A 15,073-nucleotide genomic window follows, 5' to 3' on the forward strand; every position below is an offset into this window, starting at 1 on the left:
CCCCCGGGGTCTCTTCCTTCCGGGATTCCTCTGACGCTGACCCCCCTGACTCTTCTCCCTCCTTTCGGCGGGCTTTAGGACCTGGCTCCCTTTCCGGGCTGCCTACTGCGCCACTTTCCTGTGCATTTGAACTTGGCGCGCGCGCCCAACCTTCCACCTTCCGTCTGACCGTTTCTTCGCTCCCCGATGGAGGTGTGGCCACTCCTGACTCGTGCCCTCCCCCCTGTTGTGAGCTGCCAGCGCTTGATCCCTGGCGCCCTTCCTCTTCCCTGCTCTCTGGCGGTGACGCTGGTCCCGATTTCCAACTGCTCCCCTCTGAGTCCCCTCTGGCTCTATCTTCCTGGGGTGTCCCCCTAGGCTCCCCCCTTGCCCTGGCCACTGGTGCTCCTTTCTGTGAATCTTCTGATTCACTGGAAAGACTCGGAGATCTCGGGTCGTCGTCATCACTCATCTTTTCTTCTGCCTCCTCCCCCTCGCTCTCTGTTTCCTCCCTTGCCCTTGCCTCTGCTCCTGAACCCCTGACAGTATGTTTTTAGAATTTTCTTTAAATTGTTTTTAGAACTCCTTTTTGCATTTTATCTCACTTTCATCTTGTGCGCTGTCTTGACTTTATAAACTCGAAAGCTTCCAAATTTGCAGTAAGAAAGAAAAAACCTGAGGGACCTCATTGTTGGACTAGAGAAGAGGGTGCTCAGATGCCAAGCAGGTTCATATGGGTGTAAGCAACCCTTCAGATGGCCCAGTCACTGACCATTTAGGGTAGGAGTAGTTAGATAGAATGTTGTTGTTTAGTCGTTTAGTCTTCGTGACCCCATGGACCAGAGCACGCCAGGCCCTCCTGTCTTCCACTGCCTCCCGCAGTTTGGTCAAACTCATGCTGGTAGCTTCAAGAACACTGTCCAACCATCTCGTCCTCTGTCGTCCCCTTCTCCTTATGCCCTCCATCTTTCCCAACATCAGGGTCTTTTCCAGGGAATCTTCTCTTCTCATGAGGTGGCCAAAGTATTGGAGCCTCAGCTTCAGGATCTGTCCTTCCAGTGAGCACTCAGGGCTGATTTCCTTAAGAATGGATCTGTTTGATATTTTTGCAGTCCATGGGACTCTCAAGAGTCTCCTCCAGCATCATAATTCAAAAGCATCAGTTCTTTGACGATCAGCCTTCTTTATGGTCCAGCTCTCACTTCCATACTCACTTTCCACTACTGGGAAAACCATAGCGTTAACTATACAGACCTTTGTTGGCAAGGTGATGTCTCTGCTTTTTAAGATGCTGTCTAGGTTTGTCATTGCTTTTCTCCCAAGAAGAGATGATAGATGGATAGATAGATAGATAGATAGATAGATGATAGATAGATAATTTATTACAGTCGGAGACCAGCTTATAAAACACACTTGGGGGTACAATCCCAGAAACAGTTAAAATAATGTACAGGAATAAATTTAAAATTTATAAATGTGATAAGCATATAGACACTTAAAACTTTAAGATAGGCTACCGCATATATATGACCCAGAGTCACCCATGGAACTGAGTTTGGGAATTTTCTTCACAAACTAGTTGGAGGTAGGGGCAGTTAATGCAGTGCCCTGCAGGTGCTATTGGACAGCAACTCCCATCATTCCTAACCATTGGCTATGCTGACTGAGACGGATGGGAGCTGTGGTCCAGCAACATCTGCAAGGCACACATTGGCTATGTCTGATTTTAGATTCAAAGGTCAATATCAACACCTTAAAATGGGCCAAGGAACAGATAGGCATGGTGCCAATGCAGCTGCCACAGCATGGATGCAACATGATCCAGATGGCATTTCCAGACCCGCCCAGGTCAATGTGAAATCACCAAGCATTTATAGTGGCATTCCAGGTGCTCAGTAACCCCACCCCTGGGGATTTTTATTTTATTTTTACTTTTTGGTGTTCCCAGGCTACAAGCAAAAATGGGAAGCTGATCAAGTGCCTGGAGAGTTCACCTGTACGTTGCTGAAGGGGAATGGTCCCTGTTCTGGAAGGTCAAAAGTTATGCAAGCCTAATGTAAACAAATTGCCGGGTAAGGGAGAAAGACTGGGAGTAACCTGCAACAACAATAATTTGGAATACATGGCAGCACCAGATCATTTTAATCAGGGTGTAATTACTAGAAGCTAATAAGGATGTAATTGGTTTCTGAGCTGCAAGCAGTTGCTGTTCAACAAACTGCACAGAATGAGTTTATAGAATTCTGGACTGGACTCCTTCAGAGAACAGGTCAAGGATCACGTTTTTCAATGAAAAAAGGCAATGCCCTGCACATTACATTTTTAAAAGTATTAAATTCTGGTTGCTGTAAGATGAAAATAAGGGGCCTTCTCTATCAAGCCAAAATTCTTTGGATAATCCTCTAAGGTAAAGGTAAAGGGACCCCTGGCCATTAGGTCCAGTCGTGACCGACTCTGGGGTTGCGGCTCTCATCTCTCTTTATTGGCCGAGGGAGCCGGCGTACAGCTTCTGGGTCATGTGGCCAGCATGACTAAGCCGCTTCTGGCGAACCAGAGCAGCGCATGGAAACGCCGTTTACCTTCCCGCCGAAGCGGTACCTATTTATCTACCTGCACTTTGATGTGCTTTCAAACTGCTAGGTTGGCAGGAACAGGGACCGAGCAATGGGAGCCCACCCTGTCACAGGGATTCGAACCGCCGACCTTCTGATCTGCAAGTCCTAGGTTCTGTGGTTTAACCCATAGCACCACCTGCATCCCATATAATCCTCTAAGGCAACCCTAAAGAAAGTGCAATGTAGTAATCTAATCTTGGTATTATCAAGGTATTGATAGCTGTGGCCAGACCTAACTTGTCTAGGATAGAGCGAAGTTGGCAGAACAGTCAAAGTTGGTTGAGGATGCTTCAAGCCACAAATAACATCTGAACATCTATCTACAATGTTGGCTCTAAAAGGGCCCCGCCCACTCCCCAAAAAGTTGTGGACTTAATATTTTAGGCTCTAACAAATTGGCAGATAACACTGCGGACTGCAAAAAGGTAGGACAAACCGGTTCCCCATTTTCATAAAAAGCTAGTGCATCAAAGATGTTCCTACCTTGGTGTGTTATTTGAACACATGCAGTGATTTATTGTTATTGTTTGCATTGTATTCAAGCTGGTGCATTCAAAAACCATGACTCTCTACCATGACCTACAGTCCAAAGTAGTACAGTTCAGAATTATGCCGTATCAGTGTGCCAGCTCCATCTGAAAAAATGGGTTGGTGTTAATCTGAGTCAAGTAGTAGAAGATAGCATTGTCTTTTTGTTAGAACAGCTTTTGCCACTTCTTCCTGATTTGAATTTGGAAAATGCTAGCAACACCCCCCCTCTCTCTCACACACAACTTCTATATCATGTATAATAAGCCATTGTTGTAAAATGTTCTTTCAGAAAACAACAATCTGTAGGTGTAATCTGTTTATCTGTGCTATAATTGCTTTGTAAAAGCCATGCCTTTTATAATTGCACAAAATGAAATTGAATCTTCACTCACTTGTGCCAGCATAAATCAGTTGGGCTACCATTGAGCTTCTTGCAATAGAGGACTCTGGCATGACATGGATGCAAACTTATTTATCCATTTGTCAGGTGGAAGGCTGGGAAGAAGGAGGGGGCAGGAGAGAGACAGCTGCCACGTTTTTCTAATGATGGTCTAGTTCTCTCTCTCTCTCTCTCTCGCTCTCTCTCTCTCGCTCTCTCTCTCTCCCTCTCTCCCCTCACACCCCACCCCACCCCCTGCCCACCCATCCTCAACTCACAAATAGTGTTTAATCTTCTTGTTTAATCCTCAACAGCACTTATGTTCCACCGTTTCAAAGGCCACAAATGTGAAAATTCTTTATCTGCTTTGCTTTTGTGCCACTGCCTTTCAAAAAGAGGTTACCTATCGGATAGCTATGGGTAATTTGTGTTTGAATCCAGCAGCAGGGAGAAACTTCAAGTCTTCATTTTCCTTTGAAAGCACAGGTGGCAAGAAGGACAGAGAAAGCCAAACAGCCAGTAATTTATTCACAGGCTAGTGGTTGGTAGCTGGCCTGCGGTTTTCTACTCCCAGTACAAAAAGTGCACATTCACTGTTGCAAAGGAGCATCTCAAACATATTTATGGGGTTGTGGGGAAAGCAATGAAGTGATCGCACAATTAAATCCATGGAGATTATAAATAATATGCTTCACATTCACAATACTTACTTTATTATAACAGCAATCTAATCAGAACAAAATAAGATCAGGTCATGATATAAATTGAATGCCGGATAAAAATTCTTGCCCGTGAATTGCAGTAGCAGGCTAACATCCTATCAATGTCAGGCAGCTATGAACCTGGGGCCAGAATGTCAACCATGCCAGCTCCAGCTCTTCTTACCCAACAGTTTTACTATTGGACAATGCCTTCTTATTGCAGTGTTTATTTTGCCCTTACTATGTTGCTGTTATATTTTACTTAGATGCTTTTGTATCTTTTATAAATTGATTTTTAATAAAAATTTGGAGGTGCCTAGGGAAGGACTCATTTAAGAAATGTGGCAACTGTGTAGAAATACAAAGAAACACGTTGATAACCCTCACAATCTGCAGTCTTCTGAGCCTATTCTGCTTGCCATCAGAGATGTATTATTGCATACTTTAATGATATTTTTGTTTTTGTTATTACAGTCACCTCAAAAAAAGCATTTAGAGAAACAAATTACCAGTTTGAATTGGCCCTGATCATTGTGATTGTGAAATATAGCTATAGTAATGATTACAGTAGATTTATGATTCTGACCTTGAGATCCTCGAGTGATGTATTCAAAATAAACTCCTTTACCCTCATGCTTATTCAAGAAACAGAATGATCAAGATGGATTCCCCTCTCCCCAGCCCTTCTTTCCTAACTCCTCTCTATGGTGTGCATTAAATATGTTATTCTCTAATTTTTCAGACCACTATAGGCAAATCAGGAAAAAAAGAAATGAACTATGATAAATTCTTTTTCTTCTTTAAAACAAAATTAATTTCACATTTTAATTCTACCTTCCTGCAGCTCGCATGGATTTGACAGCAGTGGGCATCTTCCAATTACTCACTGCCATTAAATCATGCCTCGCTCTTAATTTGGAGGCTGTGCTGAACTTTAAATAAGCGCTAATTGATCAGTTTTTATTATGAATAGCATCAACTTGATTTGTAATTTAATTCATCATGTGCCTTCTTTCCTTTGAGCAGCTGATTTTGACATGATTGAGCAGTTTTGCTTTTATTTTCTCCTAGCCAGCAATGAGGCTCCAATATTACAATGGAGTCTCTGCCAAACATCATGTCAGAGCCAGTGTGGTGTAGTGGTTAAGAGCAGTAGTCTTGTAATCTGGGGAACCGGGTTCGAGTCTCCGCTCCTCCACATGCAGCTGCTGGGTGACCTTGGGCCAGTCACACTTCTTTGAAGTCTCTCAGCCCCACTTACCTCACAGAGTGTTGGGGGAGGAAGGGAAAGGAGAATGTTAGCCGCTTTGAGACCCCTGAAGGGGAGTGAAAGGCGGGATATCAAATCCAAACTCCTCTTCTTCTTCTTCTTCTTCTTCTTCTTCTTCTTCTTCTTCTTCTTCTTCTTCTTCTCCCACCTCTCAGAAGCATCTCCCTTGCCCAAACAGCCATGATAATAATCATCACCCCATTCCTTTGAATTAATTCTGGGCCCAAATATCCCCTCGTGAGTCTTCTATGGGAATCCACAGCACTAAGACTATTCTGTCCCTTTTTTTTATTTCCAGCTGTGGTGAGTGCCATCCCAGTGCCAACGCTAGAAAGTGCTCAGTACCCAGGAATCCTGCCATCCCCCACATGTGGATACCCACATCCTCAGTTCACGCTTCGACCTGTGCCATTCCCAACGCTCTCGGTTGACCGGACATTTGGAACAGGAAGAAGTAAGTAAAGTGTTTTCTCTTTCCCCCCTCAGCTTCAGGACACTGAAATACATAAGACACAAAATGGATGCTACAAGTGTTATCCCACCAGTAACAATGCATTTTTAAAGCGAAATGACCCCTAGAGCCAGATGAATTGGGTTGACAGGTGGAAATAATGGAATAATCCAATTACAGTGGTACCTCGGGATGCGAACGGGATCCATCCGGAGCCCGGTTCACATCCTGAATAGAACATAAGACGCGTCTGCATGTGTGTGGGCCGCATTTCGCTGCTTCCGCACATGCGTGTGACGTCATTTTGACTGTCTGCGCATGCGTGAGCGGCGAAACCTGGAAGTAACATGCTCTGTTACTTCCGGGTCGCTGCGGAGCCTAACCAAAAATACTTATCCTGAAGCATATCTATCCCGAGGTATGACTGTAATTGTTTCATGAAAGCACATCTAAAGGCTCATTTTTACCCATTTACACTTGGACCTAGAGATCCTGTTGGTGTGTTCGCACCACAACAACCTCATTGCTGACTCGCCCCCTACCCTCCTGGTACACCAAAGCAATGGTGCTGATGGGAAGTTAGGGAAGCAGTGGCATCTTGCCAACTACTGCTGCTGACCCCTATAAATGTCATGTTTTCTTTCTGTCCTGACCTGCATTTGTCACCTGCTTATTTCCCTTTGCCTTGCTCCCCTTCTGCCTTTTTCCTTTACCTTGCTTGCACAGGAGTTTAGTCTGACACCTCAGCCATCCTCCTGCTGGCTCAAACAATGGGGGCACGGCAGCAAAAGCTGATGGGGAGAGAGTTTTCTCAAAGCACCGAGGGTTCTCCTATTATCCTGTCTCTAGCAAAGCTTCTGCCTGCTGGGATAGGAACCATGCAACTGAAGTATCCTTATTCATCCCTGATTGATCGTGATCTTTACCTTGTTTTGCCTTCACAACTACCCAAGGAAGGCCACCTACCCCCTCCCATTTAGCAGACCAGGAACTAAAGCTGAAAGAGAGAGTGACTACTCTCAAGATTGCATTCTTTTTCCCATTGTTGCCGCTGGTATGCCTAGTATCCACACTCCTCTGGCTGTCAAAGCAAGAGGCATTCATAGGCAACCAGATGAAAACATGACACTCTGTACACATTACCACTGACATGAGACACCAGCCAAGTGATTGCTTTTCTTTGTAGTATCCTCATGCCTGGTTAGCTCTACAGTAGTACCTCAGGTTAAGAACTTAATTCGTTCTGGAGGTCCGTTCTTAACCTGAAACTGTTCTTAACCTGAGGTACCACTTTAGCTAATGGGGCCTCCCGCTGCCACCGCACCACCGCCACGCGATTTCTGTTATCATCCTGAGGTAAAGTTCTTAACCCGAGGTACTATTTCTGGGTTAGTGGAGTCTGTAGCCTGAAGCGTCTGTAACCTGAAGCATCTGTAACCTGAGGTACCACTGTACTTTTCGGAAGGGCCCACACAGAATTTGAATGCGACATCTGAACATTTCACAGCCATCTCTTGCCGATAGCAGCAAAATGGGAAACTTCAGCTATCTCACCGAAAGGGTTGTTCTGTAAATAAAGGATATAGTAACTTTAAACGAGGGATAGCAAACTTAATGCCTTCCAGGTGTTAGTTGACTACAACTCCCATGACCATTTGCTGTGCTGGCAGGGGCTGGTTGCAAATGTAGGTGTCAGGACTGGTTCAGCTGCAGTTCAGCACAGAAACTCAGAGATGAGCAGTAAGGCTGATTTTTCATTCAGAAAGGCAAAGCCCAACAGAGAACACCATGGGCAGAACTAGCCTGATGAAGCAGTTGCCAGAACTGAGGATCTGAGCCTCCTCCTTCTCAGCTGCCTCATTCTCACAATTGCTTGCTCAGCTGCCAACTCATCTGCCCCCTTCTTCCTCTGACATGTCTTCTGTATCCCACCACCATTTGCCTTCCCACTCTGATGCTGCCTTGGGAAGTTCTTCAGCTGTAGCTTCCTACTATTCCTCCTTGTCTAGCCAGTCCCTGACAGTTGGTTACCTCGACACCATACATCTCAATCACTCTTACACAGCCATGGCTTCCTCCAGCAAATCCTGGGACTAGTAGTTTCTTAACTACTAGTTGGGAATTGTAGCTCTTTGAGGGGACTGGGGGTCTCATAACAGTACTGAGCTGAATGTTCCCGTGGTTTTACCCAGTGTAGGATAACTTCATGGGTTCATAAATGAGATAGAGTAAGAAGTCGGATATGTGCACCAGGAGTATTTAACTTGAGCCATGAGATCCATGCTCAAATGTAGACAAGTACAAACTGTGCACTGCAGTAACTCATTTCAGAGTCACAGTCCCTACATTATTACATGACTGCACATACTATTGATTGGAGAGAGGCACCCTTCAAATTCATCATATGCAATGGCACTATGGACGGTGCAGCCATTCATCCTGCCAAATGGGCCGTGATTGAATCCCTCTTTTCTGTTCTTGAAACCCATTTCTAATGAACTAGAAAGAAGCCAATGCTAAAAAAAAACAGCCTTAGCAAAAAAAAGAAGAAAAGGCCAATATTCACCCTCAGCCATCTGCTGAAAGAGAAACTGAAGAAAATGAAGGGGAAAGGCAGACTTCAGTCATGCCTGCCTCCATTGGATGATAAACCTGTCTGCCATTTTGTCTGCTGTCAAAGCGGGTGGTAGCAATTGACCAGAATAATGAGTTTGCACTGGCTTCTTTTTCTTTTTCCTTCTGCCAGAAAATAAAGAAAAATATCTTGTCAGAGTGATCTCAACCCATGGTGCTGTTTCAGTGTGTGTGTGTGTGTGTGTGTGTGTGTGTGTGTGTGTGATGGAAACATCTAAGCTGCATATTCTAAGTTACCGACCCTGGATTTTATTCTGGACTACAACTCCTATCTTCCTTGACCATTGACCTTTCTGGTGGGAGCCCAACAACTTCTGGAGGGCCACAGGTCCCCCCATTAATGCTCCAACCTCAAACAATAAGAACTTTATTGCACCCTGTGTATGATAGCATTGAATTAGAGTACTGAAGCTGGTCAAGGCCCATGGAAAACTGGTCCAAGCATGATGACCACCTTGTCCAGATCAGGGTCCATGAAATCAGTGGTATGACCTTGATGCTAAGGCATCCACCACAGCAAGCATGTGGTGGACTAAAGGTAAAGATAAAGGGACCCCTGACCATTAGGTCCAGTCGTGACCAACTCTGGGGTTGTGGTGCTTATCTCGCTTTATTGGCCGAGGGAGCCGGCATACAGCTTCTGGGTCATGTGGCCAGCATGACTAAGCCGCTTCTGGCGAACCAGAGCAGTGCACGGAAATGCCGTTTACCTTCCCGCCAGAGCAGTACCTATTTATCTACTTGCACTTTGACATGCTTTTGAACTGCTAGGTTGGCAGGAGATGTGGTGGACTACATGGTCTCAAAAGGAAGTGCCTCCAATGGGCCACTAGTGAATGTGTCCTTGCTACATGCAATCAGAAACACATAACGAGCTGTGATTTTGGATAGAAATGTGCAGAAGGGGAGCAGGGCTCTCAGCTCTCTCCCCCCCAACCCGCAGAACTTCATGCAGAGCAGAGTACAGTGGTATCTCGGGTTACAAACACTTCGGGTTACAGACTCTGCTAACTCAGAAGTAGTACCTCGGGTTGAGAACTTTGCCCTCAGGATTAGAACGGAAATCGCATGCCAGTGGTATGGTGGCAGCAGGAGGCCCCATTAGCTAAAGTGGTACCTCGGGTTAAGAACAGTTTCAGGTTAAGTACGGACCTCCGGAACGAATTAAGTTCATAACCAGAGGTACCACTGTACCTCAATGGAGGGCAGGGAGTGTTTTGAACAGCCAGGGGGAGCCAGGCACCACCTTATCGGATTGGATCAGACCCACCCACTCACACTGACAAAACCCGTGTTTGCTATCTCAGCGTTCCTGCAAAGATAGTTAGTCTCACACATGAGCAAACTACAACTAATCTTTAAAGGCTTGCCTGGCAGGTGGGGTGGGAGAACTTGTTGGGATGTCTTTGTTGCTCTTGTCCAATTCTGAACTTTTTGCCCCACTCCTGAACTCCTGAAACATGATTTCTGAGCCCTGTGTCTGGTGCTGAGCATGTACCATTACTTACCTGACTGAAGATCTGTCACTCTTTTATGAGTAAAAGCCGCTGCTTGAGTGTTGTGGGATGGAAGCCAGGGCACATGTAGGCTGTATCCCAGACCCTTACAATCCACTCTTCTTATGTTAGGTCTTTTATGTAATTCGTGGTTTGTGTTTTTTTGTAGTTTGCACAGAGGGTTGTTTGTGCCGCCGCCAAAAGCTTTATTATCGTTTCTCTATCTTCAGATAGAGCTACGTCCTTTATATAGCCGAGCAATGTGACTAATGGATCTAATGGCAGTTTATATCTCATTACTGTATTAATTTCATTTCATCTGCTTGTCCACAGCCGTGTCTTTTAACCACTCTGTAATATTGTATCCATGCAGAGAGAGTTTGTGGAATGAAGAGCAAAGAGTATTTAAGGCAAAAGGCAAATTTTTAACAACTTCAAGCCAGTTTGGCTTACAGGCTTTTGTGATAATAACAGTATTTATATAGTGTCTGCTTCTGTGTGTGTGTTTTAGTGCTTAATGCACATACATTAACTCAGTAATAACTCTGTTGTAAGGGGGAAATTGGTATTATTATCCCATATGGCAGGGTGGGGGGAGTCTGAGTCTAAGAATCAGCAGCTTGCCTTGCAACAGAAATCTAGGCATGTCTACTCAAAAGTAAACCCTATTGGGTCAAATGAGACTTAATCCACAGTAAGTGTGGAAAGGGTTGCTGCCTTAATTTACATGTGGCTGAAGCGAGATTTCTGCAAGAGACCCTTCTGGCTCACACCTCACAAGCTTACCCCAGTTCACCCAAACCAGCTTCCAGAGACGTCTTGGCAAGGATGGTGCCAGGCCAAATTACATCCCAGGCAAGCTCCCTTCAGGACTGCTCCCTTTATTTGTTCAACTTCTGAACATCCTTTTCTTGCAATTGTTCGACTTTGCATTTCACAATTGCACTGTACAGTTTGCATGTGTGGTTTATCCCTTCTCATATAAGATGAGAATTCTACACACATGGATCCAATCACAGTGACTGCCTTTTGAATGGGCACCAGTGTTGTAAGTTTCTGCTTTTTTCATTTGTTTTGTTTGTTTTAATTAATGCAAGGTTGCCTACACACACCAGTGCTTACAGTTTTCCAAGATGAACTATTTGCACTATACATTTCAAATGCTGAATGAGTAGTTGACTAGGCACCTTTAACCAGTGCCCCATCCCCGGCCATGACCAAGGCCCTCCCACCCAGCCCCCCAGGCAGTTTTCTGTCAGCTGCCCCTAAATTGGATCCTGTTTCTTAGCATATCTAGTTACCCTTTCTACTTCCTTGTTTGCATTCCATCTTCTGCACCTCTCTCAAATTCTCAGATCCACCAGCATTTTCCTAGATGAACCCATTTGTAAAGATTTGCAAGTCAGGCTAGCTTCCCCTAAATCCTGATAGAACAAACCCACTGCTCTCTTCTGTAGCAGCTAGGGTGGGTGGAGGAGTCTTACTTCATCAAACCTTCATATGGCAAATCCAGATGTCTCTCTGCATGTGTGTCAGCGCATGACACTTGGGTTTCCTTCCAATGTCAACTTTCATTTTGAATTTTTAGCTCCTGCGGCTTTAGAAAGGCTTTCAAGAACGACAGTGCATGTCAAACGGTCCATCAGGCTGATTGCCAACCTGCGCAATGAAGCCCTTGGTATCAGCCCAAGGAGCGTTAAATATCACCAAAGGATAGCAGCTCCCAAAAGGGGTGGAGGGAGTCAATGGAGCTTAGTAAGACATCTCTGTTCATTCCTGCCTCTGCACAACCATCCGCCACCTTCTGTTATGAATCTAGTTCCCACGAAGCTGTCTGGTTTTACCATGGTGTAACTTTTAACAGCCTGCATGGCACGTTGGTTGGAATCCTGGACTAGGGCCACACCCACACCACATGTTTAAACCACTAGGATACCAACCATGGCTTCTCCCAGAGAATCCTAGGAACTGGAGTTTATTAAAGGTGGCAAGAGTTGTTAGGAGACCCTATTCCCCTCACAGAGCTACAGTTGTCAGAGTCATCAATCCCTCTTTCCAGGGCATACTGGGAACTGTGACTCTGTGAGGGAAACAGGGGCTCTCCTAACAACTCTCAGCACCTATAATGCAGAGCGACTAGGTGCATATGGGTGAAGACATCCAAAGCTTGAATAATATGACATTTGGGAAATGTTTCAGCAAATGGGGACAAAGCAGTACCAGAATGGATGCAAAGAATGGTTAGGTTCAATAGCTGGAGTCTTGGTGGAGCTCCAGTTAGGTATTTCATGGCAACCCTAGATGGGGAGACAGCTGGACAAAATATATAGTCGAGGTAGGTATTTGAAGATGGTTATCGTATCTCCTCTCAGTCTCCTGGGAGAGCCAGTGTGGTGCAGTGGTTAAGAGCAGTAGACTTGTAATCTGGGGAACCGGGTTCGCGTCTCTGCTCCTCCACATGCAGCTGCTGGGTGACCTTGGGCTAGTCACACTTCTTTGAAGTCTCTCAGCCCCACTCACCTCACAGAGTGTTTGTTGTGGGGGAGGAAGGGAAAGGAGAATGTTAGCCACTTTGAGACTCCTTTGGGTGGTGATAAAGCGGGATATCAAATCCAAACTACTACTACTACTACTACTACTACTCTTCTTCTTCTTCTTCTTCTTCTTCTTCTTCTTCTTCTTCTTCTTCTTCTTCTCAGACTAAACATACCCAGCTCCTTCAACCGTTCCTCACAAGGCCTGGTTTCCAGACCCTTGATCATCATGGTCAGATAAGCTCAGGGGTTGTACGCCTTCTTTTTCCCAAGATCCATGGGCTTTCTGGACTTTTTCTAGATTTACACAGAACCATAAAAAATACGCATTTGTGTTCATTTGCTTAGATCTATCTGAGCTGGAACTATTGTCTGAGACTCTGACAAACAAAAAAAGAAGACTTAAATTGAAAATGCACTGTGTGTGTGTGCACACGCAGAACCCTTTTTTGCATCCCAAGCTAATCTGTATTGCATTTCAGCCTTACAAGCTAAGCAAATTTGTATTTTGAACGAGATAATTATGAGCTCTGGCAACATCAATACCAATTGTTTATTGCTGAAGGACTGCAGTGACCAAGAGAAGCAGCAGAAGGAAATGAGCACAAACTCGCTTGTTCTCTAGTCATTAGGAGAAACTGGGGGAACTTAACTATACACAGGAAAGCTTTTTGCAAATGGCACTGACCTCTGCTTTCCCTTGTAGCTTTCAGCTAGTCTCCAGTGTCTGCAGTTCATTATGACAAAATTCTCCCCAGTATTTCCCAGGAATTGGATAATCTGATTCTGGGAAAGCATAGTAATGATGCATTTCAGTCCAGCATTTCCTACTTAGTTAGTATCTCATTTGGTGCCTATAGAGAAATATATGCACACCCCAAGGCATTCTTCATTATAATGTGCCTGGAGAGCTCACCTGGCTATGCTCTTTCTTAGTTTTCTGCTGCTGGCCCTTCTGGGCCGCATCAGCTTTTGCAAGCAATGGCACTAGAGTGCAACGGACTGCTCTCATCATGTAGATAAGCAGAGAGGCTGTTACCTCCAGCAAAAAACACTGAAATCCTTGGGTCTTGGGGGCTCTTGATGAATGTTGCATGACTGACTGCTAAGCCCTAGGTGTTCCCACCGGCATAGATATTAAGAGGCTTTTGTACCTGCAGTGGATTAAACCACTGTGTTTTAGATTAAGACATGCCTTTCATTTGCAGGGCTTTGTGCAGCCCAGGCCCCTGAGATCAGAGCATACAAGCACAGAATGAGGGATCTGGTTTGGAATTCAACATCCTGACAATCACATCTTTCTATAAAGAAGCGCTAACACACACAGGTTTGGCCTCCAACAGTATAATAATAATTTTCTGCCATTTATGGCCAAACTAGACCTGAGGTGGGAAATTCATGATAGGACATTAAAAATAGCCAAGATGGAGGTCCAATTTGGGCTGAGAATATGGTACTGAAGGACAAAGGTTGTTATCCCTTTATTCCACTCCATTCCCAAAGCTTAAATTGGTTTCTTCAAGTTGCTGTTATCTACAGTGGGGCGTAAAGGTAAAGGGACTCCTGACCATTAGGTCCAGTCGTGGCTGACTCTGGGGTTGCGGCGCTCATCTCGCTTTATTGGCCGAGGGAGCCAGCGTACAGCTTCTCGGTCATGTGGCCAGCATGACTAAGCCGCTTCTGGCGAACCAGAGTAGCACACAGAAACGCCATTTACCTTCCCGCTGGAGCGGTACCTATTTATCTACTTGCACTTTGACGTGCTTTCGAACTGCTAGGTTGGCAGGAGCTGGGACCGAGCAACGGGAGCTCACCCCGTCGTGGGGATTCAAACCACCAACCTTCTGATCGGCAAGTCCTAGGCTCTGTGGTTTAACCCACAGTGTCACCCGCATCCCCACAGTGGGGCGTAGGGAGGGGCAAATATCCATATTGCACCTGACCTCCCCCGCTATAGCCAGTAACAACTGGGGGAGGGGAGAATTCAGTCGGAGAAATAGGACATAGGGAAGTGGTTAGCAAAGCCTTCCGTGGTGTCATGGCCCTGATCCAAATGCAAACTTCCTCACATCTAGAGATTTCAGGAGGAATCATGCTCCATTTATTAGAGGTGATAATGGGATGGTTCAAACCAAGAGAAGTGCGAGATTCACAAAGGCCTTTGCTACTCCAGGGATGTTTTATGGGAACTACAACTGCCAAGCCCCATTGCCAAGATGAATATGAAACATGTGAGTTTTCTAGTATGGATCGGTTCCTCTCTGCCATCCTTCCTCATATGTGAAAGATTCAGCCTCCCATGATGCAGAAATGTTCAATATACGTAAAGCCTCCATGAAGTCTACATCTCCTCTGCCAAAATTGGGGTCTTCTCTCTAGCACAGGCATGTCCAAACATGGCCCCCCAGCTGTTTTGGGACTACAATTCCCATCATCCCTGACCTCTGGTCCTGTTAGCGAGGGATGATGGGAGTTGTAATCCC

At 45.3% G+C, this 15,073-nt stretch overlaps 1 protein-coding gene across 4 annotated transcripts in view; it reads left to right on the forward strand.

Annotated features, from left to right (window-relative positions):
• The window catches only part of DCC (DCC netrin 1 receptor), a 964,956-nt gene that overhangs the window by 927,271 nt on the left and 22,612 nt on the right, over positions 1-15,073 (forward strand). For all 4 annotated transcript variants that reach the window (XM_080973386.1, XM_080973387.1, XM_080973388.1 and 1 more), the window contains exon 26: positions 5,774-5,929. In XM_080973386.1, coding sequence (XP_080829512.1) covers positions 5,774-5,929 — 156 coding nt within the window. The remainder of the gene's footprint in view (positions 1-5,773; positions 5,930-15,073) is intronic.

The sequence above is a fragment of the Podarcis pityusensis genome (assembly GCF_964106645.2).
Source record: "Podarcis pityusensis genome assembly, chromosome: 11".
Taxonomy (NCBI): domain Eukaryota; kingdom Metazoa; phylum Chordata; class Lepidosauria; order Squamata; family Lacertidae; genus Podarcis; species Podarcis pityusensis.